Source organism: Lampris incognitus, chromosome 15 (assembly GCF_029633865.1).
Source record: "Lampris incognitus isolate fLamInc1 chromosome 15, fLamInc1.hap2, whole genome shotgun sequence".
NCBI classification, from domain to species: domain Eukaryota; kingdom Metazoa; phylum Chordata; class Actinopteri; order Lampriformes; family Lampridae; genus Lampris; species Lampris incognitus.
In genome coordinates this window covers 22,000,207-22,027,324 of record NC_079225.1, presented here as the reverse complement: position 1 = coordinate 22,027,324, position 27,118 = coordinate 22,000,207, and the positions used below count along the sequence as shown (strand labels likewise).

The following is a 27,118-nucleotide window of genomic DNA, read 5'->3' as shown; positions in this document are numbered from 1 at the left end:
GTGACATTATTGTAAATATACTAACGAGGCCTAATAACAACTTTTATAAATAGATGTGGAGATTTAGACATGTATAAGCCATAAATTATCAATTTACAAACAAACAAGTATAAAGCCTTAGATTGGATTTTAGATGACAATGCCTTTGAGTACAGGATCGCCTGTTTTTCACATGCTTGTGTTTCAAACCAGTCATAGTTTTGTTAGCCTTACACAGCCTTAGCGAGCCATGTTAAAACCATGATGTCATCAGTGGTAGGGTGTGGATGAGGCAGAAAAAGATGTCGAGTAAATATGGTGGTGCACAAAACTCTGGTGTCAAAAACTGTTGCGCAGCAACTGAAGAAATGGAGGGAGACATTTTAAAAAAAAATCAATAGGTGGTGATAGTGGCCCATAAAGAGAAAACAAGAGAACCCAGCAGGAATGCCTGAAGCTATTTGGCTCAGTTTGACACCCCAGGCGAGTATTAAAAACATATTTAAAGGAATGCAAAAATGAAACATAAAATAGGTTAAGCATCAAATGAATAAACTGTTATTTAACAAGCTCCGGAGGAAAAGTTACTGTAAGCGTGATACCAGATTACAATCATGACAGATACAGCAATTGTTATCTCACAAGAAACTTCAATGTAAACTTATGTACACTTCTACAAATGTGTACATAAAGGATCAATTATATTTAATAATAACTGTGAAATTATGGTTGAATTATGTTAGACCATGTCCTGCTGAGTACAAAGATGTACTTATCCACTGGGCCAAGGGTCCAAGACTGGGATTTCGGGTATTTGATACTCAACCAATGTCTTATCAGTCATGTCTCCTCATCAAACAGTAACGGCACAACTATAGTGTAGTGAAGAATTAATCTACATTTACATTATGCCACATTACCATTGACATAATATAAATACATATCAGGTCAAGCTCACTTACCAAAAACTTTGGCCTTGGCAAATGGAGGGAAAAGTTCGGACTGGCTGCATAGGCCCCTGTGCAGCTGCCAGAGGTTCTGATGTAGTTTACGGAAATCACTATAGCGCTTCCATACCGTTATCTACAAAAGAAATTAGGGAAGGGAGAGAGAAATAAAGAAAGGAGGAGAGAGACAGAGAGAGAGAGAGAGGTTTTTTTCTGTGAAAAAGTACAAATTTGATACATTACACCCGAAATAATCAATGAGTGAAGTGGTGAAGCATAGAATAGCTACATTATTGTGCATCAGAGCCACCACCTTTTCCAAGTTCTGCAATCAACAGAAGATGATGCTGTCAAACAAGCCCATAAAAGTCTGAAAAAACAGTCCTTTAGGTGAAACACTTTGAGAAAGTAGCAGAAAACATATACTATTAACTACATACCAACAAATTAAAGTAATGGACTCGTCACATGAACCTCACAACATGGGCAAGTTGCACAATATACCCAAATACAAGGAACAACATCATACACAGACAGCTTTTTACAAACCTGCGCAAGCTAAGGAAATCCCAACTTGGAAAACTCAAGGCTGGGCCGCTGAAGTGGAGCACACTGGAACAAGCACCACTCCCAAGTAGGAGCACCACCCAACAATGAAGATGTGTTCCTTTCCAAGCGGTATTCACTCTCTCCATCCCTCACTGACACAGCATGTAATTGGCATCATGCATGTTATATTAGAGCTGGGTCCGACCACACCTCCTCTCCTTAGCGTGTCAAATAAATGCATGTGTTGGAGAAACTTAACATATCGACTACTAAGTCTACCACTTATATGTATGAGGGGTTTAAAAAAAATATCGATACAGTTGAATATTGCCACAGCATCTTATTGTATCGATTTTCATAAGCATTACATCGTTTCTAAATGGTACTATCAGTGAAAATTTCACTGTATCATAGTCAATAATGACCATCGTGTATTGGGTGAGGTTAGAAGGAGTTGTCAGCCTATACCAACAGCAAAACAACAGCTTTGCATATGCCAGGTATTGAGATTTCTGGCTGCATTCCAGCCTGGAATCTTTATTTTGGTAAGCAAACCAACAGGGGGCGCCGCATCCTTTAATACCGCAAATGTCCTCACACATTCACCTCTGTATGCTTCAACTTTCCGATACTGAGGCAGGCACTGTATATATAAATAAACAAAATATGCATGTGTATCTGCTGTGGAACTCGCCATAATTGCCATGGGATGAGGAATCAAGGTAAGAAAGTTAGCCACACAATGTGTACAGATAACTTACCTTTTGTACCCTCTATACATTATTTTATCCAGGACCTGTCCTATTCAGGTTTGTATGTGTACCTGACTATATTTTTGTGTTTTATGAGGCAAACAGCCAACATAATCTTTCTTTACCTTATATCACTCTGGAATACCAGTGAGTGTGCTAGCGAATGGCTCTTCAACCAGAAAACTTACCAACTAAGTTCATATCCAAGCTTTGAACACACTAGATCACAGAGGATACAAACATGAGTTAACCATACTGTCATCTTCAATGACACAACATGGGAGTAAAAGGGACAGATAGTCACCATGGCCACCAAAAGGAGAGGAAAAAAAAAACAACTCCCATACTCCCAGCATCTTTTCAATTCACCTTGAATGAGAAGTCTATTTAAAAATAGTGCTCATAAACTCATACTGGAGGAAATTATTTTGTTAGACAAATATTAAAGCCAGGATTTTAGCAGCTAACATGGAAAGACTGTGGATGTAGGCCATTATTCGTCTCTGACTCATAGATGAAGGGCTTGGATTTGTTATATTGAGACTTCCCTTTTTAGTATCAAACAATTGGCAGCCTACTAATTAACACTGTTCAACTATGTCACTTCTCCCTGTGAGGAGAATGGATAACATTTCCAAGTAGAATTAGGTGTGATTTGATTTGGCTGGTCATGAAAAATCTCTGATATATTCTCTGCACCATTGCACTTTCAATTCAATTCAATTCAATTCAATTTTATTGTCATTAAAAACAATGTGCAGGCACATGTTAAAAATGAAATGAGGGCTGTGGCTTCAACAAACAGTGCAAGACAGACACAGACAAACACAGCAAACACAGTATAAGATATACACACATGAAGACCAAAAGCTAAAAATAAGTTAAAAAAAAGAAAAAAGAGCTGGAGTACAAAATATTTAAAAATATCTGCAGACATTCAGTGGGTAGCCAGGTTCAGGTGGGCAACAGCTTGTGGAATGAAGCTGTTTTTGAGCCTGGTAGTGCGGGCTCTGAGGCTCCTGTAGCGCCTCCCAGAGCGCAGGGGGGAGAACAGTCCTTTATCACTTCTTATTTCACCTTGTGTATATATCTGAAGATTGTTGTGCTGTCGTGTTATTATTCTATGTTACGGGAGGTGGCGAGTATTGGGCCAGATTCCCTACTTGCCAAAAGGAATGCGAAGTGGTGGCCACTTGCTTCCTGGTGTAGTGATCGCCGCAGGTCCATCAGGACCTTAGTATATGGCCGCTCCTATGCAAATGTGTCCACAGCAGCACCTTCTCGTGGTACCTCCTGTTTTTACAAAGTCTGCTGTGGGGGCAACTGGGTTCCCAGTGGTATAACTGGGTGGGTTGATTGGACTCATTAGCCTTGGTTGGCAGCCAATCTAGGAGAAGGTCAACTCTGATTTCAAACCTGGATAGATGAAGCTTGTTAGCCTTATCAGGCAGCTAAACTAGGAGAAAGAAAACGGATTTAAAACCTCCACTGCCTTGCGGGTATACTCGTCAACAAGAAAGGCTTTGGGAAGAAACCCTGAGAAAAAATCTGCATCCGTCTCCGTTGCCAGTTGTCTCGCTAGTCTTGCCACTGGTAGTAGGTGGTCTCGGACGAGAGAGTGGGGCTGATGATGCGCAACTCTTCCTCACTTTAATCATTGCACAAGTTATCTGTCATCCATCACACAATGACTAGATGTTCCTTGTCACTGCGACGGACAAATAACATTCTATGTTAACTGCACTGAGACAGCCACGAAATCGGAGTCAAATTCCATGTATATGGAAACCTACATGGCCATGTAGGTTGATTACATGATTTTGATTTTGAGCTTGGTCCATTGAGGGAGCCACAGCCAAGTGACATATTACACCATATTACAATGCTTATCTTCCAAGCCTGGTACAAAACACCCCATCAGAAACATTCCATATTGCTCCTCTCAATCGTTTTTCAAAAACCGAAACATTCCAGTACATTAAGAACTCTCTGAAATGTACCGTAAGAAAAGTAACAGCCATTGGATTTCTTACCTCTTGGACATCCTCTGGGCTCTTTCTGGAGATTATCTGTGGGAATGAGAGAGAAAAGTGCTCATGGCTTTCTATACATTTAAACCCTGTTGCTAATTCATCTCTACAAGGACTGCACCAAGCTGTACAGTACCAATCGTGGATTGCCTCGATGGTTCAGAGCTCTACCAAGCACTTAGTTATATAGGGTTTTCTTTCTTGGCGCTAGCTCGGAGTCTGACAATGACTGCATTGTAAAATAAAGGATGGGGGGCCTGGGTGTAAGAACGAGACATCACCACCAAACATGACAAAAATGTGGACGCTGAGTTCAGATTTGTGCTGTCCTAACAGGTGTAAACTGGAAAATGTATCCACATTCATATAAGCTCGCCATACTGAGTCCACAAAATTGGTCTCACATCCACTATCAACAGAACAGCTCCACAATTTCGCTTGAAAACATCAAGACTGGTCTTGAATTTTTCTCACAACTGGATTTTTGTGAGTTTGTGGAGATTGTTAATGGGAGAGAAAGCTCATGTTGATGAATCGAAACTAGGTGGTCTAAGATTTTAGAAATATGGCCTTTTCCCTGCAACTTCAAAAATCGTTACAATACCCACGAGAAAACGAGAGTGGGAGAGAGGATGATTTAGGCTGTTTTTGTTCATCACTTCCATCTGTGACCGACTGTTTTCTGACAGTTAGGTGCTCTTGTCTGGGACCTTAGGAGGAAAACTAGCACCTGGATCTAACATAAATCCAAGATAACCGGTTAGCTGTTGTTGGCTAACTGCAAAACGCGAATAGCCACAAGAAATTAAAAAAGAAAATTCATACGCCGAGTTGTCACTGGCTTGGCCATGAGATATAGCCTCACCCCATACATACATATTGTAGTTGGGCAGCTTCAGACTGGCTGGCTAACGTTAGCATTTAGCTCATAATACTATCGTTAGCTTACCCTGGCAACTGGCACTAACTGAAGCTGCGTTTGTCATTCACTGACAGTGGGTGGGTTCATGTCAGTTCATGTGGAGGTTAAACTAGGTTAGCTGGACGGCCGTTCCGTTTTCTCAAGCCAAACGTATCAGCAACTCTGACAAATTGAATGTGTTTGCTAACTAACATCGAAACGGGCGTCATCGTTAGCCAAACACACCGGCATCCACAGCGCTCCTCTGACTCTTTTCACGTTAGCATCGCGCTATCTCAGCTATCGAAACTCAAGGCAAATGGCTAGCAGCGGCTAAGCCGTAGCTCAGCTTGACAGGGTGGTCCACTTACCCGGGCAGTGACTTTGTACACAGTGTATCCTTTATCGTGCTTTTTAGGATCCGTGACAGTATAAAACCGAGCGACTTCCCCTCTTTCCCGCTGCGATATCATTCTGATGGTGACAACATTGCCAAAACCCGCTAATCCTACTGAGCCCAGCCTCACACATCAACTCTGTCACACAAGCAGCCGACGACGGCCATAAACAAGGCAAACCGGTGAGAGCGCCCCTGTGAGGACAGTCACTCAAACTGCTGGGGTACGAGTTAACGTCTTCATCAGCCGAAGGGCGTCCATTCTGATTCTCCGTCGTTTTCTAGCTAACAATAATAACACGTGGCATGGAGCAAGAAACAGAAAATATATTGTAAGCATAGTACAAATTTATTTAGAAAAACATTGCAATGCATGACCTCTGATACATGGTAAGTCATGTCCTTATTATCATAAGGATGCAATTTGGAAAATGACTAAAATGTATACAACCAGCATTTTCCCTTCATAACATGATATTCTCCATTATATATAAAAATTTTGACCTTTCCGACTACTGTAAAACTGTGAATTTTTGGTGTAAGCGAATGCAATATCAGATCCAGGCTAATATCTGCAAGGATTTGTGCGCAAAACAAAATGCCATTCATTTCATTAAAAAAAATAAATCAAATTAATGCAGAAAGAAATAAACAGTTAAATATTTACGTATGGAATTTATAATTCACAATTAAAAGGTTAACTGACTGTCTTTCTTAGAATAAAATTTCCGGCACTGTATCTTAAGTCAAGTCAAGTCAATTTTAAGCCCAATATCACAAATTACAAATGCTAACCTTCTGAAACCCCAAAAACCGTCGGGGAGTTCGAGGGATATGTTTTCTTGAATAAAAAAATCGCCAAAATTACACCATTCATCATAGCCAGAAACTTCATAAATAAAAATAGTTGTCGGGTTATCAAATTTTCGACGGTCTTTGAATGCACCATGAGAGATGAACGGTTCCGTCATCGAAAATAACAATCTAAGATGTAAATACCGAAGTTTCATCGAAATTACTTGGTTCTACGTGTCTCATTTAAAATTTCGCTAAAAATAAATCGTCTGCACGAGCCAGGTTCTGTAAAAATAACATAAAATAAAAAATAAAATTCTGCGCTCTTCCGCGCAACTGAAAGCGTGCAATGACAGGCTCGTGCAAGCGGGTTTAGGGGCACGTGAAAAAAATCAGCGAATCAGCGTCTGAGGCAACTGAATCGCAGGCTGTGTCACATCCTGCTGTATTATTGTGTATTAATACATAATTATTACACATGTCAATAGTTTAATATGTATCGCATGTGGAGCCTCCTCCCCCTTTCCCCCCATATATTGTTGACATTTGTGGGAAAATTTTGTTTTTGTTTATGTATTTATTTACAAAATAAATTATCATATAAATTCAACTTGAGTTTTTTTATTTTTTCATGATTCATGCTATTATAACTGTGTTACACTGCACAAAATACATTTTTGATGGAGGTGCAGGACATATATTGCAGTGAAAAAGGAGCTCACAGTGATTTAAAAAAAATGTGTAAAGTGCACACACAAAAAAAAACGCCCAGAAACTGCTTGGGTCTCAGAGGGTCACAGGTGTTATTGGCTGTACTTGCCAACAATAGTAAATGAGCTGCCCGCCCCTATTTTACAGCACTGCCTTCCAAAGCAGCATTATGCCACCTGCCAGTGTCACATCCCAGCAGGTGCTGAGCTGCTTGGGAGCTGCTCGGGAAATGACAGGATCATTTTGACAGATGACAGAGGGTGTTTCCATCATATTCCTGATCATGCTGTTTAGGTCCACTGGGGGGGGAGCCTGTAAAAAAGGATTTAAAAAACAAGGTTTGAAGAAATCTTGTTACAAATACTTATCCAAATACAAAACAATAGATTGTTTATATAATCATCAATTGGATCTGCATGCCAAAGACAGCATGATGATAAAAAAAAAGGTTAGTTCATGGGTACTGGAAGTCACCCACTTGATGGTGACTGTCTGGCCCGTTACATAAATACAGACGTTTCCTCACATCATCATATGCAAGAGGATACTAAAAGTTATTCATGAAGACAGGTGTAGCAGTGTAGCAAATATAACATTAATGTCTCCAGATGACAACATTTTACTATAGGTATGATATAATGGGCTTTAATACAAGTAATGTGTTATGGCTCGCTCACCCCGCGCCGTGGCGTGGCCCACCCCGCGCCGGCAGCCAATCGGCTCGTCAGGGCCGGGCTTAGTCATCAGGGCTGGGCTTAAGTTTGGTGGCCTCCCACGTGCCCGTTGTCAGTTCGTGTTGTAACCTCCCCGCAGTAGCGGCTACTCTCCTCCCACGGTCCTTTTCTCTACGAACTCATCCCAGCCCTTGGTTCATGTTTTTCCCTTGCAAAGTTTCCCCGTGGAAGTATCCTGCCTGGTTCCCGTTTGGACTACCCGCGAGTTTTTCCCCTTGGACTTTCCGTTTTTTCCTTGTCGCTCATTGCCTTCCTATGTTTGACTATTTGTACGCGTAAGGAATAAAGTACGCCAGTTTTCGGCTAACCCCATCTCTGTCTGGTGTCGTGCGCTTGGGGTCTTCCACAAACCCTAACAGTACGAACTGACCATGACGACCCCAGCCGACACAGAGAGCGTACCGGCCAGCCCGCTTCGAGCGGCTCTCATCGAACAGATCCATCTGACTAACTCCCACACCCAGTAGCTAGAGGCGACCTCCGCCGCGGTGAGAGATCTTCAGACTCGGGTCCCGCCCCTCCAGGCCTGTGTGGGTAACCTAACGAGCCAGCAGGCGGCGTTGGTGAGCCAACAAGCAGAGATCCTGCGGCAGTTGCAAACCATCACGGCGGCTCTCACCATCCAGCCGCCGGGCCAGCGTGCCCCTGGAGTCGTGGGTAACCCGCCCCCTGGGCCCGCTGCCCCGGTTAACCCTGTGGGGCTCAACCCAGTTCCCCAGGAGCCCTGCCTCTCCAGCCCACGACCGTTTGATGGCGACTTTGAGACCTGTGCCACGTTCATCATGCAGTGTGAGCTGGTCTTCCTGCACCAACCCAGCATGTTCACGTCTGATGCTGCCCGGGTCGCTTACGTGACCAACCTGCTCACAGGCTGAGCAGCTCAGTGGGCCACTGCTTCCTGGTCCATGAAGGCCAGTTTCTGCCTCACCTACGAGGCCTTTGAGGCGGAACTACGGAAGGTTTTCCACCATCCAGTCGGTGGCCAGGACCCTGGTGCTCGGCTGAGCAGTATCCAGCAGGGCAGTGGCAGTGTCACAGACTACTCGGTGGAGTTCAGGCTGGCCGCAGCTGAGAGCGGCTGGAACGACCGGTCACTTCGGGTCACCTTCCGGAGAGGTCTCAGCGAGGCTGTCAAGGACCAGCTAGCCACCCTGGAGGAGCCCACCTCCCTCGAGGACCTGATCAAGCTCGCCATCCGCATCGACAGACGCCTCCGGGAGAGGAGGCGCGAGCGAGCCCTGCGTCGTCCAGCACTCCTAACAGGATCCCTACTCCTGTTCGCCCCACTTTCCCTGTGGCCGTTTCTCCCCCCGCGCCCCAGACCACGACGGGGGAGGAACCTATGCAGCTGGGACGCACGCGCCTTAGTCCGGCCGAACGGGAGGCCCGGTTCAAGGCGGGTCAATGCCCCTACTGTGGCCAGAAGGGACATCTGATCACCGGCTGCCTCACTCGGCCAAAAGACTAGGCTCACTGGGGCCCCGGGAGATCCTAGTGAGCTTTCCTGTTCCCGCCGTCCTGCCCCACAGAACCACCTAGTTAGCGTTACCCTGGCCTGGGCTGACCAGCGGCTCACGGTGGGTGCACTCCTCGACTCAGGGGCTGATGAGTGTTTCCTGGACTCGGAGTTTGCTGCCCAGGCTAACATCCCGCTAGAGACGCTGGAGAAGCCCATGGAGGCCTTCGTGCTGGACGAGCGCTGCCTGGCCAGCGTCACCCAACGCATCCACCCTGTCTCTCTCACCATAGCAGGTAACCATGTGGAGAGACTTCGGTTCTGCATCATCCAGTCCCCGTTAGTCCCTGTGATCCTAGGGCGCCCCTGGTTCGTGCAGCATGAGCCACACATCGCCTGGGCCTCCGGTACCATCATGGAGTGGAGCTCCTCCTGTCATGCCCAATGTCTCCAGGCTGCTCCTGCCCCATCCCCCCGACGTGCCCCTAGTACCCCGCCTCCCGACCTCTCCTCTGTTCCCCCTGAGTACCACGAGTTAGGTGAGGTTTTCAGCAAGACCCGGGCCCAATCTCTTCCTCCTCATCGGCCTTATGACTGTGCTATCGACCTCCACTCTGGGGCACCCCTTCCCAGCAGTCGTCTGTACAGTCTGACCATCCCCGAGAAAGCTGCGATGGACGAGTACATCTCCGAGTCCTTGGCAGCGGGGCTCATTCGGCCCTCGTCCTCCCAGGTGGCAGCTGGATTCTTTTTCGTGAAGAAGAAGGACGGGGGCCTCCGACCCTGCATTGACTATCGCCAACTCAATGAGATAACCGTCAAAAACAAGTACCCCCTTCCTCTCATGAGTTCCACCCTTGAGCCCCTCACCCAGGCTACTGTCTTCACTAAGCTGGACCTCCGGTGTGCCTATCATCTGGTCCGGATCCGGAAGGGGGACGAGTGGAAGACGGCCTTTAAGATGCCCCGGGGTCATTATGAGTATCTGGTCATGCTGTTCGGCCTCACCAACGCCCCGGCGGTATTCCAGGCTCTCATGAATGACATTCTCCGCGACATGCTCGACGAGTTTGTGGTGGTGTACCTCGATGACATCCTCATCTTCTCCAGGACCCTCGAGGAACATGTCCAGCATGTCCGCCGGGTACTCGAACATCTCCTCCGGAACCGGTTCTTCGTCAAGGCAGAGAAGTGCCGGTTCCATTCCCCATCCGTTGACTACCTGGGCTTCGTTGTTGAGAGGGGACAGACCCGGGCCGACCCCCGCAAGATCCAGGCTGTGGTGGACTGGCCCGATCCCACATCATGGAAGGAATTACGGAGCTTCCTCGGGTTTGTGAACTTCTATCGGAGGTTCATCCGGAACTACAGCTGTGTGGCAGAACCTCTCACCAGGCTGACCTCCCCCTCCCAGCCGTTCATCTGGTCCCCGGCTGCCCGCTCTGCGTTCCAGTCCCTCAAGGAGAGGTTCACCAGCGCCCCGGTCCTGCTCCACCCCGACCCCAAGAGGCAGTTCATCGTAGAGGTGGACGCTTCGGACACCGGGTTGGGGGCTGTCCTCTCCCAGCGGTCAGCGTCTGACCAGAAGGTCCACCCATGCGCCTTCTTCTCTCGCCGGTTCCTCCCCGCCGAGGAGAACTACGATGTCAGGAACCGGGAGCTGCTGGCAGTGGTGGCTGCTCTGGAGGAGTGGCGCCATTGGCTGGAGGGGGCGGAACAGCCGTTCACCATCTGGACGGATCATAAGAACTTGACGTTCATCCGGGCAACCAAGCGCCTCAATGGTCGGCAGGCACGGTGGGCCAGCTTCCTCAGTCGGTTTGACTTCACGCTGACTTATCGCCCCGGGTCCCGCAACACGGAGGCAGACTCCCTGTCCCGACAACACCCGAGGAGGGAGCCAGCTACAGAGGAGCCGACTCCCATCCTTCCTGAGGCCAGGGTGGTTGGCGTGGTTACCTGGGGCATTGAGACCATGGTCAGGCAGGCGTTGCGCTCCCATCCCGCCCCGAGCCACGTCCCTCCACGCCGCCTATTCGTCCCGGACGCAGTCCGGCCCCGGGTTCTCCAGTGGGGCCATGCCAGTCAGTTTGCTTGCCACCCAGGTGTCCACCGCACCTTCACCTTTCTGGCTCAGCGTTTCTGGTGGCCCACCATGAGGAACGACGGCAGGGACTTCGTAGGGGCCTGCTCCGTCTGTGCTCGCAGCAAGGCCTCTCACCAGGCACCCGCGGGTCTGCTGCAGCCCCTCCCAACTCCAAGCCGGCCCTGGTCCCATGTGGCGTTGGATTTTGTCTCCGGACTGCCTCCCTCCCAGGGTAACACTGTGATCCTGACAGTGGTGGACCGCTTCAGTAAGGGAGTGCACCTGGTGGCCCTCCCCAGACTCCCATCAGCTTCTGAGACGGTGGACCTCCTGACGAGCCACGTGTTCCGTCTCCACGGCCTTCCCCTGGACGTCGTCTCGGACCGAGGGCCCCATTTCGTCTCCCAGGTATGGCGGGCCTTTTGTAAGGGGTTGGGTGCCTCTGTTAGTCTCTCTGGCTATCACCCACAGACTAACGGACAGACAGAGAGGATGAACCAGAGCGTGGAGTCTGCCCTCCGGTGCGTGGCCGCCAAGAAGCCCAGCTCCTGGAGCCGGTTCCTCCCCTGGGTCGAGTATGCCATCAACTCCCTGGTCAGCTCTGCCACCGGCCTCTCACCTTTTGAGGTGTCCCTGGGCTACCAGCCGCCTCTCTTTGCTGCGCAGGAGTCGGAAGTGGCGGTTCCCTCCGTGCAGGCCCATCTGAACCAGTGTCGTCGCATCTGGGAGGTGACCAGAGCTGCTCTGCTCCGGGCAGCTGAGTGCGCCAGTCGGGGAGCCAACCTACGCCGGTCCCCAGCACCTACGTACCAACCAGGCCAAAGGGTGTGGCTGTCCTCGAAGGATCTCCCGCTTCAGTCCACCGCGAAGAAGCTGAACCCCCGGTTTGTCGGGCCCTTTGAGATCAGGAAGGTTCTCAGCCCCGCGGCGGTGAGTCTTAAGCTTCCGGCTTCCTTGAAGACCCATCCCGTGTTTCATGTTTCTCGGGTTAAGCCTGTCTCCCACAGTCCTCTGATGCCTCCGGCCCCGGCTCCGCCTCCCCCTGAGATCGTGGATGGGCACCCCCAGTGGAAGGTCCGCCGGCTGCTGGACGTCCGGCACCGAGGACGGGGGTTCCAGTATTTGGTGGACTGGGAGGGCTACGGTCCGGAGGAACGTAGCTGGGTCTCCCGCCAGCTCATCCTGGACCCTGGGCTGCTCACTGAGTTCCATCATTCCCATCCCGACAAGCCGGGCAAGTCGCCTGGTGGCTCCCGTGGAGGGGGGGGTACTGTTATGGCTCGCTCAACCCGCGCCGTGGCCCACCCACCCCGCGCCGGCAGCCAATCGGCTCGTCAGGGCCGGGCTTAGTCATCAGGGCTGGGCTTAAGTTTGGTGGCCTCCCACGTCCCCGTTGTCAGTTCGTGTTGTAACCTCCCCGCAGTAGCGGCTACTCTCCTCCCACGGTCCTTTTCTCTACGAACTCATCCCAGCCCTTGGTTCATGTTTTTCCCTTGCAAAGTTTCCCCGTGGAAGTATCCTGCCTGGTTCCCGTTTGGACTACCCGCGAGTTTTTCCCCTTGGACTTTCCGTTTTTTCCTTGTCGCTCATTGCCTTCCTATGTTTAACTATTTGTACGCGTAAGGAATAAAGTACGCCAGTTTTCAGCTAACCCCATCTCTGTCTGGTGTCGTGCGCTTGGGGTCTTCCACAAACCCTAACATAATGGAAAGTACAGACAATTAAAATGATCAAATTCAAGACAAAATTCACATGCTTACGGGGAATCCATTTATCAGCGACTGCTGCGGTACAGTAGTCAATAATTTCTCATAATCAGTAATAGCATCCTGGTCTGAAGGTTTGCTGAGGCTGATGCTTTCGAGCACACTGTTGGAAAGAAATAGATCTAGTTAATATGGAGAATTTAAGATACGTTTGCATGGAAAAACAAATCACTGTATTGCCTAAGCTGTAGCTTCAGCCATAAATGAAACTGCATGATTCAATGTCTATTAGAAGAGCGATTGTTTGAGAGGGATTTTGTCGCTCCTTACTGGTTGTCTTGCTTAGTCAGCTGGGTCTTGACATATTCCATATTGGGGTGGCTTACACAGGTACTGATGTCAATTGCAGGATAATAAAATAAGAAGGCTAGACACATCTCATCGGTGGTTGCAAATCCCATCTATGAGAGAGGAGAGAACGAGTCATGACAGAGTTTTGAAAACGTAAATCTGTTTTTATTTACTACATGAACTGATTTGTTTTTTCCCTATTATAGAGAGCTGTATAGCCCTACAAAGGAGTTGTCAAACATGCTTTCCATTCAGTCCTGGCCGGAGTCTGCCTTTAAGGGGATTTTCTAGTCAGTTTTGAGCCACGTTAATTCAAAAGCATGGTTAGACAAACATTTTAATGTTTTTGCATGTTAATTTTTTTGTGCACCCCTCCTTCAAAAAACAAAAACAAGCAGTAATGCGGTGTTCATTAGATGCATAGGGGCTGTATTGTATGTGCACCAACCTTTGTAAATCCTGTGCGACTGGTTGTGTTATAGGTGCACTCCACTAGGAGCTCATCACCCTGTTGTAAGACACGAGTAATGGTGCATTAGAAACTACACAGTATAGACATAAATATCACACTGATATTTATAACAATGCAAACAACCAAACACATCCTGCACACTGCCTGGTAAGGTATGGTTGGTTATACAGTGGTTTTTCGGGGAGGAAATGGCTGCTTACCTGCTTGAGGGTCTTGATGCTGCCCAAAGCAGTGATCTGCTGCATCTCAAAATTGTAGTTCTCATCCAGGCTCATGAAGTCTATCTGAGTTCCATTCCTATAGGGGCCCAGGAGTGTAATGACAAGAAATATCAGGAAGAAAAAAAAAGAAAACCCGTCAAAATGAGGGTATAGCGTAAATGTAAAAATTGATCATCTGTCAAAAAGGGCACACTTTCATTTTGAGAATTATTTGCCACCTTTAAACTCACCACTCACTGTTTCAAAGATGAGGTTATTTCATCCTCACTAAGGTTACTGTTTGGTTAGCAAAATTATTAGTTTAGCTTATAGAGTCCCTATAAATTACATAACTGCTTGTACATGTGCACCAAGTTTATTAAGAGGTGTCTTTGCAAACGGTGGAATCCTCTTATTGAAACAAAACTTCTATCAACATTCTCTCTCTCTCTCTCTCTCTCTCTCTCTCTCTCTCTCTCTCTCTCTCTCTCTCTCTCTCTCTCTCTCTCTCTCTCTCTCTCTCACTCACTCACTCGCTCTCTCTCTCTCTCTCTCTCTCACTCACTCGCTCTCTCTCTCTCTCTCTCACTCACTCGCTCTCTCTCTCTCGCTCGCTCTCTCTCGCTCTCTCTCTCTCTCTCTCTCTCTCTCTCTCTCTCTCTCTCTCTCTCTCTCTCTCTCTCTCTCTCTCTCTCTCTCTCTCTCTCTCTCACTCACTCGCTCTCTCTCTCTCGCTCTCTCACTCTCACCTGAAATGGCCAACTCTGACTCTCCTCCCAGCCAAGTGAGTGTGCATTGACACTGCGAACACTTGCAAATCAGGCACAGGTTCCTCCACGAACTGGTGGTGGAGATAAGTGATCATAAGCAAGAGGACCCAGGAGACCACAAGTCCCCTCTTTTACACTCGTGTGAATCTCTCATAACTGTTGAGCACAATTTCAAACTCCACAACTAAACAATTGCACACCTTGGAAAAGGCAGTGGTATGGCACACTCCGTACGTGTGAAACTGAGCAGTGCCTGGTGGGATTTGGTAGTGCGGGTAGGGAGCGACCAATAAGCCTGTCATCAGGATGTTTACATCATGTTGCCTGAGTTTGGCGGTATAGTATAGCTTCAGCCCCGAGCTGTCCCTTCTACCTGGGAGAGAAAGACAGCAGATAACAAAATATAGCATCATAGGCACAGAATGCAAAGACAAGATTTATTATGATTGTTGGCCAGGATTTTCATGCAACATTTGCAAAGCCTGACAAATTTGCCAGATGGTTTGCAAATGCACACAACAAGACTTGAATATGATGCTAAACTAATTTGACTTTTTTTTAAGCTACACAACTTGAAAATTGAAGAAAAAATGGAAAGATGTTCTTGCTTTAAATCAGCAAAAAAGCCAAAAGTTCTCAGGGATATGGTAGAAATTAGTTTACCTGCTTTGCTTGTTGGGTTATTGTAGTGGATTTCCAACCTGTAGAAGACATCAGCGTTCTCTCCTGCGATGGAAATGCCAGCATTTTCCGGAAATTCAAATGCCTGAGGTGGTGATATTTCAGGGCTCAGTATTGGATTTAGTTGAAAATGATGCTGACTGGGAAAGGTTTTCCCAACAAGGAGAAACAGTCACGTAACCCACAACGAAGCAGTTCAAGCTTCTTCTTTTGGACCCCCCCCCCTTTTTCGCTGCAATTGTACCCGGCCAATTACCCCACTTTTCCGAGTTGTCCCGGTCACTGTTCCAACCCCTCTGCCAATCCGGGGAGGGCTGCAAACTACCACATGCCTCCTCCGATACATGTGGCGTTGCCAGCCGGTTGTTTTCACCTGAGAGTGAGGAGTTTCACCAGGGGGACGTAGTGCGTGGGAGGATTACACTATTCCCCCCGGTTCCCCCTCCCCCCTGAACAGGCGCCCCGACTGACCAGAGGAGGTGCCAGTGCAGCAACCAGGACACATACCCATATCTGGCTTCCCACCTGCAGACACGGACAATTGTGTCTGTAGGGATGCCTGGCTTCCCACCCGCAGCCGGACGTAACACGGAGATTTGAACCAGCGATCCCCGTGTTGGTAGGCAATGGAATAGACTGCTACGCTACCCGCACACCCCTAGTTCAAGCTACTATTGATCTTTTGAAATAAAAACAGATACGTGAATGGAGACCTGTGTTAATTGTACATGTTATGCCTGATTTGTGATTAATGAGTTGTTGTCTGGGTTGTCAGAGTCAAGTCGGGGCAAACAGATGGAGGAATGTTTGAAGGCAAGACGGGTTGCCCTTGCTAAGCAGCTGAGAATTATCTGTAAGTGGAAAGACAGGCTGAAAAGTGTCTCACCATATAAGTATCTCTCACTCACCCCTCCTCCTACTCCCCAAGTGGCCACCACTCTGATGCACAAGTCCTCATCACCTCCCTTGTTGCACTGTCTGTTGTAGGCCTCAGAGACAGATGATGGGCAGCTGTACAGCAGCATGTGATGAACAATATCCACGTGCTCAATAGATGGTTCAATCTGAGTTCAAAGTGGGTGGGAGAGGGGTTTTGGAAATTAAAAGATGGATTGGAAATAAGGAATGAGGAAAGAAAGGGCGATGATGATGAAGTGTGACAAAGAGTACCTCTCAGCCCTCCTCAACAATATAAATGTGGCAGTATTTCATCTGGTCCAGCTACGTGACAGCATACTCTTGCTGGAATGTGGCTCCCATAGTAAAAATTAATCATCCTGTCACTTTGAATAACGTTTGAAACCTGAACCCAAAAAAAAAAAACTTGGAGAAATTTCAAGACTGCTGCCTCAGAGACCATCTTTGTACAAATTCATGCGACTCTTCTCAATGCCTGAAGAATGCTGCAGCACTAATTTGGCTATGAAAAACAGTGACTTGTGATATAGGGATAATGACCTTACCCGATAGATCTGATGTTTCCCATTGAGCTTTGGCAACTTCATGACCTTGCAGTGGTAGTAAGTATGCACCGCAGGGATATCAACCTGCAACGGGATTTGTAAAGACACCACATCTTTTTTTCTTTTTTCTTTTTTTTTTTGCAATTTCTCAGTTTGGACAAGAACCAAGGTTGCAGGCTGCACAGGTTAATCTAAACACCACTGACATTGGTTCATACCATTATTACTGAACCATGTGTCGCAATGTGTATTACCTCTCCTTTCAAGATGGTAATAGGTGAGCATTCAAAACATTTCATATGACTAAAGCATTTATAACTGGGAACTCCCACACCACAGAATAGCCCAAAAAAGTTATCGTGTATCTCACCGTCTTAACCTGATTATTCTTACATTGTCCATAGTGAAATTAAAGTAATGGCGTTCTGGTATGTTGACCCTGGGCATATAGTTGAGCAGGTTGACCTCCTTGGTGCCTCTCCGTGTAGTATGATAGCTGATGTCATCAGTGGTCCCATAGGCATAGATCAGTTTGACGGGCCTGCTCTATATGAAAGATGGTGAGGGGAAAAGTCAGACTTTTGTCCGCAAAGGAGTTAGCAAATCAACAGGGATTACACAAGAGTGATGAGAAATGAGATCTGCGTTGCACTGTGCCAGCACTTGTAAGACACATTACATCCCCCTGGTGAAACTCCTTACTGTCAGGTGAAAAGAAGCAGCTGGCGACTCCACATGTATTGGAAGAGGCATGTGGTAGTCTGCAGCCCTCCTCAGATCGGCAGAGGGGAGGCTCGGAAGAGTGGGGTAATTGGCCAAGTACAATTGGGGAGAAAAAGGGGGGAAAATAACAAATATATGTATATGTGGAAGAAGACTGTACAATATGCATAGACTCTACAGAATGGGTGGCATAAAATAGTTGTTGGCTTCTGACACAAATTAGGTTTACTGTCAGACCTTTTAGTTAGATGGCAATCTATGTTAAATCAATATATACGTGTATGAATAACAAATATATTAATAGCTGTTCACGTGGTTGTAATGCTTGTGTATTGACTGGACTTAGTCTTGATTCCGGTCGAGTCCATATTTGAAGGTCTCCACCTCATCTCGGGTGTCACAATGTAATGACTTGGCCATAACAGATAGTGCGGATCTATGACCATTTTTCAAGACTAGTTGGTAAAGACTGTAATTTACTTCTTGAATGAATATCAAACTTCCCCTAAGGAGATCAACAGTACAAGTTAATCTCATTTGTTTATGATTATCGTTATTATTAGAATTAGCATTATTAGCATTAGCATTATTATCATTAACATTATTATTACTAATTTATATCTCTTAAAGGTTGGAAAATTTAAATCTGAAACATTCCTTCCTCAGCAGAGGACACAAACCTAAGTAGATATTACAGTGTAGTTAAATATTGACTTTTACTACGACAGTGTAACCGATTATTTTCTTGCCCGGTGCGGGATTCGATATAGGTGTATTGCACCACAAGGCGACATCACTAACCGCTCGGCTAAAGGGTCAAACTCGTTAGCTAGGGGCTAACGTGTGTTATTAGTAGTTTACAATAGTAACAGTCATGATGTTAAATTGGACTGGCACAGTTCTGGTGTCAGTCTTTAGTGTATAACGTTTGTTTTCATTGGTCTTGATTTGGACTCGCCTCTCTAACATCTCAGACTTGACTCAGACTCGATACGCCCCAGTCTCGAACTTGACCTGAACTTGACTTGTCTTGGTCTGGACTACAGTGCCAGCTTTTTACAAAACTCTACTGTCATTGTGTTTGTGCTTGTTAGCCCTCAGTTTTATTCTCCAAAGATATGTTGTATTTCAAGTGTTTCCTGGAAAGAAAGGCCTTTTTATACCTCCTTCTCTTCTGGCCACTGTGCTTCTTGCAACCTGATAACACTGAATACAAGGCATTATATATATATATATATATATATATATATATATATATATATATATATATATATATATATATATATATATATATATATATATATATATATATATATATAGTGTAACGTGCATGGATAAGAAGACACGCTGGCCGTTGGCTGGCGGGTCGGACCCTTTAGTCGAGCGCTTAGCGATGTCTCCTGCGGTGCGGGCGATATGGGTTCGCTTCCCGGCCGCGGCAGTTCCTGTGGTTGCGTTGTCCCCCGAATTCGCTACAATATATGTATATGAACATGTATGGAGCTGCCAGGGAAGAGGAGAAGAGGAAGGCCAAAGAGGAGGTCTATGGATGTGGTGAGGGAAGACATGCAGGTGGCTGGTGTGACAGAGGAAGACGCAGAAGACAGGAAGAAATGGAAACGGATGTCCGCGGTGGCGTAGCGGTCTAAGCATCGGCTTGGTGTCGATGCAGTTGCCCACTGGGGACTGGGGTTCGCGCCCCGGTCTAGTCAGATCCGACTATGGCCGGACTCGATGAAGCAGCAATCATTGGCAACGCTGTCTTCGGGAGGGGGGCGGAGTCGGCTTGTGTTCGTCACGTGAATGCGTCTCTGTGTGTGTCGGAAAATCAGTGGTTCGGCTTGGATTCGCCTTGTCACGAAAGTGGGGAGGCGCTTTCCTTCGAGACTGCCGGCCGGAGAGATGCAGTTGGCGAACGCATGCAATACGAGGGTGGGTGTTTGAATTAAAATAGGGATCAATTGGCCACTAAATTGGGAGAAAAACGGGAAAAATCAGAAATAAAAATTAAATAAATAAATGGAACCGGATGATCCGCTGTGGCGACCCCTAACGGGAGCAGCCGAAAGTAGTAGTAGATATGTATATGAACATGTAATTAAGGCAAATCACACAAAAAAACAACTTTTGTGTGCGAATAAGAAACTCAATCTCTTTGCATGTAGAACTGAAGTAAACATGCAAGCATGTATAAGCATTGCAAATAATACGCCACAATGACTTGGCATTGAAACTTGTAAATAAAGAGGCATCAGACAGCATGCCAGCTGTAGAGGTGTACAGAAATGGTTGGGAAATCTACAGGAACTCTGCTTTATTTTCAAGTGCAAATGGACTGTGTACTGAGACATACTGATTCCTCAGCAAAACCTGTTCTCCCAGATAATAATTGTGATTTTGGACCAAAAAACTTTAAAGAAAATAGATTGTGTGACTGGTTGTGAAAAAAGCCATCAAGAATACACAGGCAAAACAACTAAAACACCACTGGCCTGGTAACAATTTTCACAAGTAAACATCTTAACGCTCTCTATATTATAATCGGATATACAATTTTGCATAAAATGTGTTTGTTGTTCCACCAACAATAACGTTATATCAAGAGTTTTGAGTCCAACAGTAGAGGTAGAACAAGATGGAGAAAGAGATTTCTTACAGTTATGTGAAAGTCCTCCTCATCACACAAGCGAACGGACCTCCAGAATGTCATGGTTGTCTGACCTTCGACCTCAGTCAGAGACAGGAGGTTGTAGCTCTGCTGCTTGTCCACCAAAGGAAAGTTATTCCCTGTTGCATGGTAATCCTAATATGTAACAAGAGAACAAAACTGTGGTAGCTTAAAACCTTATCATTGTGCTGTTTGTCTTTGAACAGAAGTAATTACAAACAACCTACCACAGCCCCCGCTGATAACTTGATACTAACAAACTGTACTTGAAATGATAACCCAGCTGTTATCCCAAGTGTCAACTACTCTGGGATTTAGAATACAGCCCAGGCTTACATTAAAGTAGTTTCCATTAGGTCCGGTTCCCCCAATGACAATATCTGATCCCGCCATGCCTCCGTTGGGGCTAAATCCAAAGCCCACCCAGCCTGTCGTGTTGATGCTCAGTTCAAAGGTGATGTTTCCTTGGATCTCACTGAAACCCCATTTCAGTTTGACCTGCTGGTTTGGGTCCAGGTACTCCATGAAGGGCATTTCTGTGTCCTTGTGTGCCCCTGCTGCCGTTGGCCAGGCCAGCAACACGGACAAGAAAAGAAGCATAGTATACATACTGCCCGAGCCACTCAAAGTCCCTAAAACTGCTTGTCCACAGTGCAAACACACATACACACACACACACACACACACACACACCCCTATTCAGTTAGATGAAGACTATAACACAAAGTATAACAGTCGAGTAATGCTGAATCAGTCAGTCTTTCCCGTCGCTAGAGAAAGACTCACAGATCCACGATTCTGAATATTTAAACTCAAGCACATTCAACTCCGTTTCCCAACAAATTCTCACGCAGCGATTGATTTCTGCATCACATCGTCAGAGATTGCACAATGTCAGGTTACCAAAAGTTCTGCTTCCTTAAATTGACACTCTGCCGGGAACCTTGAATCACCAGTGTTGAAATCTGCATTGCTCAGAGAATTATGTTTTCCCTTTGAAACACAGTGGGCTGAGAATTTGACCTGTCCACAGGCTCCACCCTTCATACTGATATCAACCTGTTGCGCCAGCTCTTGTCCATCAACAGACAAATAAGACCACTGTTGGCAATGGACTACAGGTAACCAGGCCTCATGTCTCTGCTAGGTTATATGAGGAGACAGAGTAGTGAGGAAGGGTGTCTGCCTTGACAGAGAGGACAGCTACACTTCTTCAAAGGAATTCCTCAAACACAGTATTTTTGAATGTTGCAAAACTATTTTTATATGATTTTTTTCTCCTTAGTTGTTAGCCTTAAAGGCACAGTCATCTTTATAAATGTGGAGTGAATTCTGCAGTAAAAGCACATTCAAACACAGGCTCAAGACCAAGGTGGTCCACTAATGTATGTTTTAGGATCGTGACGCTGTTTTTGTTCTTGTGACCTGTTGAGTGAATAAAGGATAAGCCTACTGGGATTTGGCAAACTTCATGATTACTCGATTGCTCGGCAGATTGATTGAGCTAGAGCACGTCGTCAGGTACCTGGAGGGTTGCCTTTTCGATCCTCAGCTCCTCCTTGCAAATATTTTGAGGTCTGCCTGATCAAGACCCCTAACTTTTAACTATTCCTGATGAGCTGGTGGTTGTGTTGCATGGTTACCACTGCCATTGGAGTGAGTGTGTGTGTGTGTGTGTGTGTGTGTGTGTGTGTGTGTGTGTGTGTGTGTGTGTGTGTGTGTGTATGTGTGCGCACATGTGTGCATGCATGTGTGTGAGGCATTAATTATTTGTAAAGCACTTTGAGCAGCTAGAAAAGCACTATATAAAAAGCAGTCCATTTATTCAGGCACAATATCATTAATCACACAATTGGGCTAATTTGGGGTCTCCCTTGCAGCACACTTCTTCTGACTTGGTAGGCTGGTACAGTTCTCACAAATTTAAAAATTACTTTAGCCAATTTGCTGTACTCTAAATATGACTGCCAACCAATGTAGGTCAAACAGCATAAACACTACGAACAAATATAAACCTCTCAAGATGTGGACTGAGATGGAAAAATCCCTAAACCACCCTCTTTTTTCAGGTCTGTCTTTCCAATTTTCCCACAGGATGGCTCTTGGAAATCTAAATCAACTCATAAACAGACAGTGATTTTCTCAACTCAGTGTTTATGCTTGTGCTGAGCAACCCAAGTTGCAAGAATATGTAGCAAAAGCTACTATAGAGATGTGTCAAGTAATGCACTTCCAGCAACTAGAAAGTGGTGTGATGCATTTATAAGGGTTTATAAGGGTGTTGCTATAGGCATTCTAAGCATGGCACAGCTGCAGTTGCATGTCTGAGGGGAAGGCATACTCACGGATGTGCTTATCATCGAGAGAATACTGTTATGATTGTTTTCTGTGACTTCCTGTCCTCCCAGTGGGGGGATATCCCAAGAGAATCCATATAATGGTGTTCCTGAGGTTGAGAGCTTTAAAACAAGATACTACATAAAAGGGCATGATTTAGTATGACCACTGAACTTCCAGACATGCCCAAAAGGACCTTCTGACCCGTTCCGAGCTCCCCCCGTACACCCCCGTCACACTGAATTCTGAGAAAAGGCCTTGATTTGAGTTCCGGAAGTCATAAACTTTAAGATTAGGTATAACCCGATAGGTAAGTGCTGAATCTTTCTGGCAGCCGGAGGAATTTTTGACGCCCCACTCCAAGCCCAATTCACCCCAACGGCAACCGAGCTAAATTATCTTAAGTACCTCCGAAGAGCATAAAACAGCAAAAAAAATAAAAAATTAATATGTTCCAAAATGTCCAGCTTCACAATAGTAATGAGACCCTCTCAGTACTAGTCTTTGTTCTTTAGCCAACACATCCTCGGTATCTTTTTTGAGGCGCAGTGTATCTGAGTGGTATGTGGACTAATAGGTGCACTCCACGCAAATAATCAAATCATTGTGTAATTCTGTAGGGAAGGCAAAATGATTATGCTTTCCATTTGAAAGCCAAACACAGATGGGTTGTGAACAGGCAATCCTGGCACAGGTCCAGGGACGCCTCAAGCTAGAGTCTCTGTGTGAAGTCGCCTTTATTAACTTTTCATTTTCGTTCAGCAGAGTGGGCTGGGGCTGGTTCACTTTTAGGCGTCCATTGCCGTAATCCCTCTGTGACACCACAGATTTCAGATGGAGGCTTTAGCTGATGTGTATCTCATTAGAAAGCATTATTCTTTGTCAAAGTGAATTTAGAGAATATTTAGTGTCGGGCTTTATTTCCTCTACTTTGCAGTTGGAGCCACGATTTCCCACTGTGTCCAAAAAGTGCACATGCATCATACTAAGTTCATGTCTGTGGCCTCGGGTGATGTTTGGACTCTTCTGAAACAACATGGTGATACGGTCTCCATTACAAGGGATGACTGACATATAGAAGAGTGAGAACTAGATTTAGATGTGCAATGTGAAAAGCAAGCTAAAGCTATACCCCCTATGAGCATCGTCACAAGAAGAGGGAGTCTTCGAGAACGGTCAATGATTTTTCATGATTTGGGAAAAAAAATAACTTGTCTCGGGCCTTCTTTCACGTTACTGGTTTAACCCACATTGCACCTCCCCAGATCACGTTCTCAAGTGTGATGTCTTCGCATGTTAAAAAGTAACTCATACAAGAATGCACTATCTGCACTATATTCTTTTTTTCACTTCCATCATCAGGAATCAGGAACACTTTGTCATTTCATTTCATATTGTTTCCCCCAGTCCAGAGCAGTGCAACACAAAGACAAAAAAACATATCCAAACTACAAGAATACACATACCCAAACAAACACATATATCCAAACTAAACAAAAAATCACTGTCCAAGGGAATGAACGCCAGCCAGGCTGACTGTCAGAACTGCCGGTCTGCATGGGCTAGCAGTTAGCTTAGCCTGCCCCGCTTCCAAGTCCTGTCAGACCGCTCTCGGTGTTTCCTCTTCGGGCGCAGCTCCACGCAGGGCCATGGTCCCTGGGCCCACAGGATGCAGCAGACCAAGCTCTCCCAGCCGATCCAGTGCCAGCTCTCCCAGCCATCGAACGAAGACAGAAACTTAGACGCAGACGTGGACAAAGACACTGCATGGACAGTACTGAGTGAGGCCGCCGCAAACATGAATTCATGCCGCCATCTTCCCACACCGGAAACGGTGCATCATTTCAATATGGATTATTTTGCTTTGTTTTCTTACAATACTTAGAATAACCTGCATTACTATGTATAAGCGCAGCGTGCCATTTTGTAATAACCCATTGTGACCGTTCTTTTTCCATGCAATTGATAATTACACGATTGCTATGAAATATGCAAATAACGTATGAGTAAATATTTTATTCTATACAAGCATACAACTGTTCAAAAAGTAAAAAACTGTACTAGTAACAACATGTAAAAATACCCATGTCAGAATTTTCCACATTCTGGTTTTATTGTAAAACAGGTGGAAAGGAATATACAAAGCTTTTGTGATTAGACAGCTGGAAACCTGGCAGGATTTAAAATCAGCAGTGAAACCAGTAGGACACATGGAAGTCATTTATCTTTCTACTCTGTTTAGACTGTCACAGCCCATTTGCTGTGATACCTAGCTCAAATATTCAGATAGCACTGCCCTCATTGCACCCCTTAAAGACAGCAGATCATCTCTCTGCATACCAACAATCCATAGTCCCATTTCATTCTTGGCGAGACAATAACTTCCTCCACCCCAACATCTCCAAGTCCAAAGAACTCATTAACCTGCCTCCTACACCCTAAGCCCAAGAGACAGCAGAGGCAATGGAGGCCACCAGTTAACTTTCGAGCCAATACACCACAAACCTCCATAAATGTTCCCAACAGAGACCGTCAGTCGTACGTGAGCTGAAAAGGTCAGCTCATCCAATCCCCAGCTTCACCTCTTCACACTGCAGCACCACTGAACCGGTTCTTCTCGATGGCACCATCTGTTTTTCCGCCCTGCTGACTGTCGCCAACAAAACATAAACTCAAAAATTCCCTCACACATACTGCCTTTGTAGTTATGCTCCCAACATGTCTGATCTCATCACCACAGCTGTGACACATTAGGCAATTTACAATGCCCCCCCCCCTCCCGCGACCCAAATCATAGACTCAGACCCTGGTTAACACTTCCTCTGCCCTTCAGCTGCAAATACAGGACCCTCAGGTGTAAATAGGCTTGCTTTAAGAGCAGTAGCTCCATTTCTTCCAGAGTAGGGGGATATAAACTCTTCCCATGACTGGACTCATAACTAATAACTGTACTGATGTTGTTCCTTCCGTCAATGTTGCAGGGTTTCATCAAGTGGATGTATCTTGTATGCATCCATGCATTTATTTATTTTTTTGCTCACTTTCTGAGCACTGTGTGTTTTCTTCTGAGAAATATGTTGTTTAATGCCAATTTATTGTGTCGTTGTGTAATATGCTGCTAGGTTGCTCACGAAAAATGTCCTTTTGAGGACAATAATTCCTCTTCCTTAAAATGTTGACTTGTTTTTGTTTACCACATTCTGCATGCTGCCAAAGAGAAATGGTCACGCATTGTTTTACTGTTAACTATGGCAGTTTTAAAACTAGTAGGAATGCTGCCAGATGTAAAAGATTAATTCATAATATTTAGTATGGGGTGACCCAGGAACCAACTGTCTTTTCCAAGTTTAGCAAGGTAGGGGTCAAGAAGGCAAGTTGTAGGTTTGGCTGCCAATTTAAAATGCTTCCAGTGCGACAGACTCAAAACGTGAAAGTACAGAGACAGTCTGAGAGTCTGGGAATTTATTTTGTCTCTAATGACATCAATTTTACTGCCAAAAAAATTCCAGGAAATCATGGGCAGTGAAAGGGGAGAAGTTCGGAGAGGGTTGCTTCTGAGTAAGTACAGTATCAAAGAGAAATCTAGGCTTGTGTTTATTGAGACATTTTTCGTGTGTTTATTGAGGTGAGAAAAATGTGCTGCTTTAGCTGCTGACAGTGCTCGCTTGTAACTTAACAGACAGTCGCGCCATGCAAGATGAAAGACTTCCAAGTTTGGATTAATTCCATTTCCGCTCAGGTTTCCTACAGGGCAGTTTAAGAGCACGTGTCTCATCGGTGAATCAGGGTGTTGATTTTCTTTGGTGTCTAATTTTGGTAGTTAGAGGTGCCACTGGCTGGAGAAGATTATAAAAGTTGATTTTAGGTCAGCAGTGAAGCTATCGACAGAGCCAGTAAGTGCAGTGAGAGGAGCCAGCTTCTTTGGCATGCCATCGCCAAGTGCTATCAGGGTCGATGGGCCGATGTTACGGGTGTGGAACACGCACCTGTGGTGCCGCACGCATGCAGCTGCGAGGACAAGAAAGTGCCGCCTGAAATCTGATAAGAAAGTGGTCTGACACAGCGGATGTAAGCTATAAGAGGAGAGATGGTCAGATCAGAAGCAACTACACCACGTGCTAGATTAAGATCAAGTGTGTTGCCACTGCAATGGGTGGCATCGTGCATGTACTAAACAAAACCAAAGGTATCAAGAGCTGCCGGAAAAGCCTTACCAAGAGGACTGGGTGTTTTATTTCGATGGATATTGAAATCACCAAGTATTGAGATATGGTCAGCATGGGCAGCAAGGCAAGGTCTGAAAGAAATTTGGTGAAATCATCTAAGAATTGGGAGTATGGCCCAGGTCAGTTGAGAACAACAAGGTAAAATGGCAGGACTCCATTAACCTGAACAGAGCTGTTCACGGCT

At 45.8% G+C, this 27,118-nt stretch overlaps 2 protein-coding genes across 3 annotated transcripts in view; both read right to left on the bottom strand.

Annotated features, from left to right (window-relative positions):
* The window catches only part of rps6kc1 (ribosomal protein S6 kinase polypeptide 1), a 31,998-nt gene extending 26,327 nt beyond the window's left edge, over nucleotides 1-5,671 (bottom strand). The window contains exons 1-3 of the mRNA XM_056294455.1: nucleotides 5,530-5,671; nucleotides 4,261-4,296; nucleotides 942-1,062 (exon numbers count right to left, since the gene is read on the bottom strand). Coding sequence (XP_056150430.1) covers nucleotides 942-1,062; nucleotides 4,261-4,296; nucleotides 5,530-5,631 — 259 coding nt within the window. The 5' untranslated portion in view covers nucleotides 5,632-5,671. The remainder of the gene's footprint in view (nucleotides 1-941; nucleotides 1,063-4,260; nucleotides 4,297-5,529) is intronic.
* Nucleotides 5,672-5,894: 223 nt separating this feature from the next.
* Nucleotides 5,895-21,363, bottom strand: moxd1l (monooxygenase, DBH-like 1, like). 2 transcript variants are annotated; one of them, XM_056294545.1, is made up of 14 exons: nucleotides 21,275-21,363; nucleotides 20,708-21,009; nucleotides 20,360-20,506; nucleotides 17,374-17,526; nucleotides 16,981-17,064; nucleotides 16,426-16,581; nucleotides 15,500-15,602; nucleotides 15,037-15,209; nucleotides 14,816-14,907; nucleotides 14,067-14,163; nucleotides 13,843-13,902; nucleotides 13,374-13,504; nucleotides 13,098-13,206; nucleotides 5,895-7,373 (listed from the first exon to the last, which is right to left on the bottom strand). In XM_056294545.1, exons 2-14 carry the CDS (start codon nucleotides 20,978-20,980, stop codon nucleotides 7,203-7,205), a joined length of 1,749 nt encoding a protein of 582 aa, XP_056150520.1. In that variant the 5' UTR covers nucleotides 20,981-21,009; nucleotides 21,275-21,363; the 3' UTR covers nucleotides 5,895-7,202. The 2 variants fall into 2 exon arrangements, with proteins under 2 accessions (XP_056150520.1, XP_056150518.1); XM_056294543.1 differs by lacking the exon at nucleotides 21,275-21,363 and having other exon boundaries at nucleotides 20,708-21,202.
* Nucleotides 21,364-27,118: the final 5,755 nt, after the last annotated feature.

What these genes read in the sequence shown, in the direction of transcription:
- moxd1l (XM_056294545.1), bottom strand. Translation starts at nt 20,980, where the DNA reads ATGTATACTATGCTTCTTTTCTTGTCCGTGTTGCTGGCCTGGCCAACG. An exon ending in CTAATGGAAACTACTTTAAT is followed by an intron (nt 20,507 to 20,707) that starts GTAAGCCTGGGC and finishes GTTACATATTAG; the next exon opens with GATTACCATGCAACAGGGAA. An exon ending in CTGACTAAGCAAGACAACCA is followed by an intron (nt 13,207 to 13,373) that starts GTAAGGAGCGAC and finishes TCTTTCCAACAG; the next exon opens with TGTGCTCGAAAGCATCAGCC.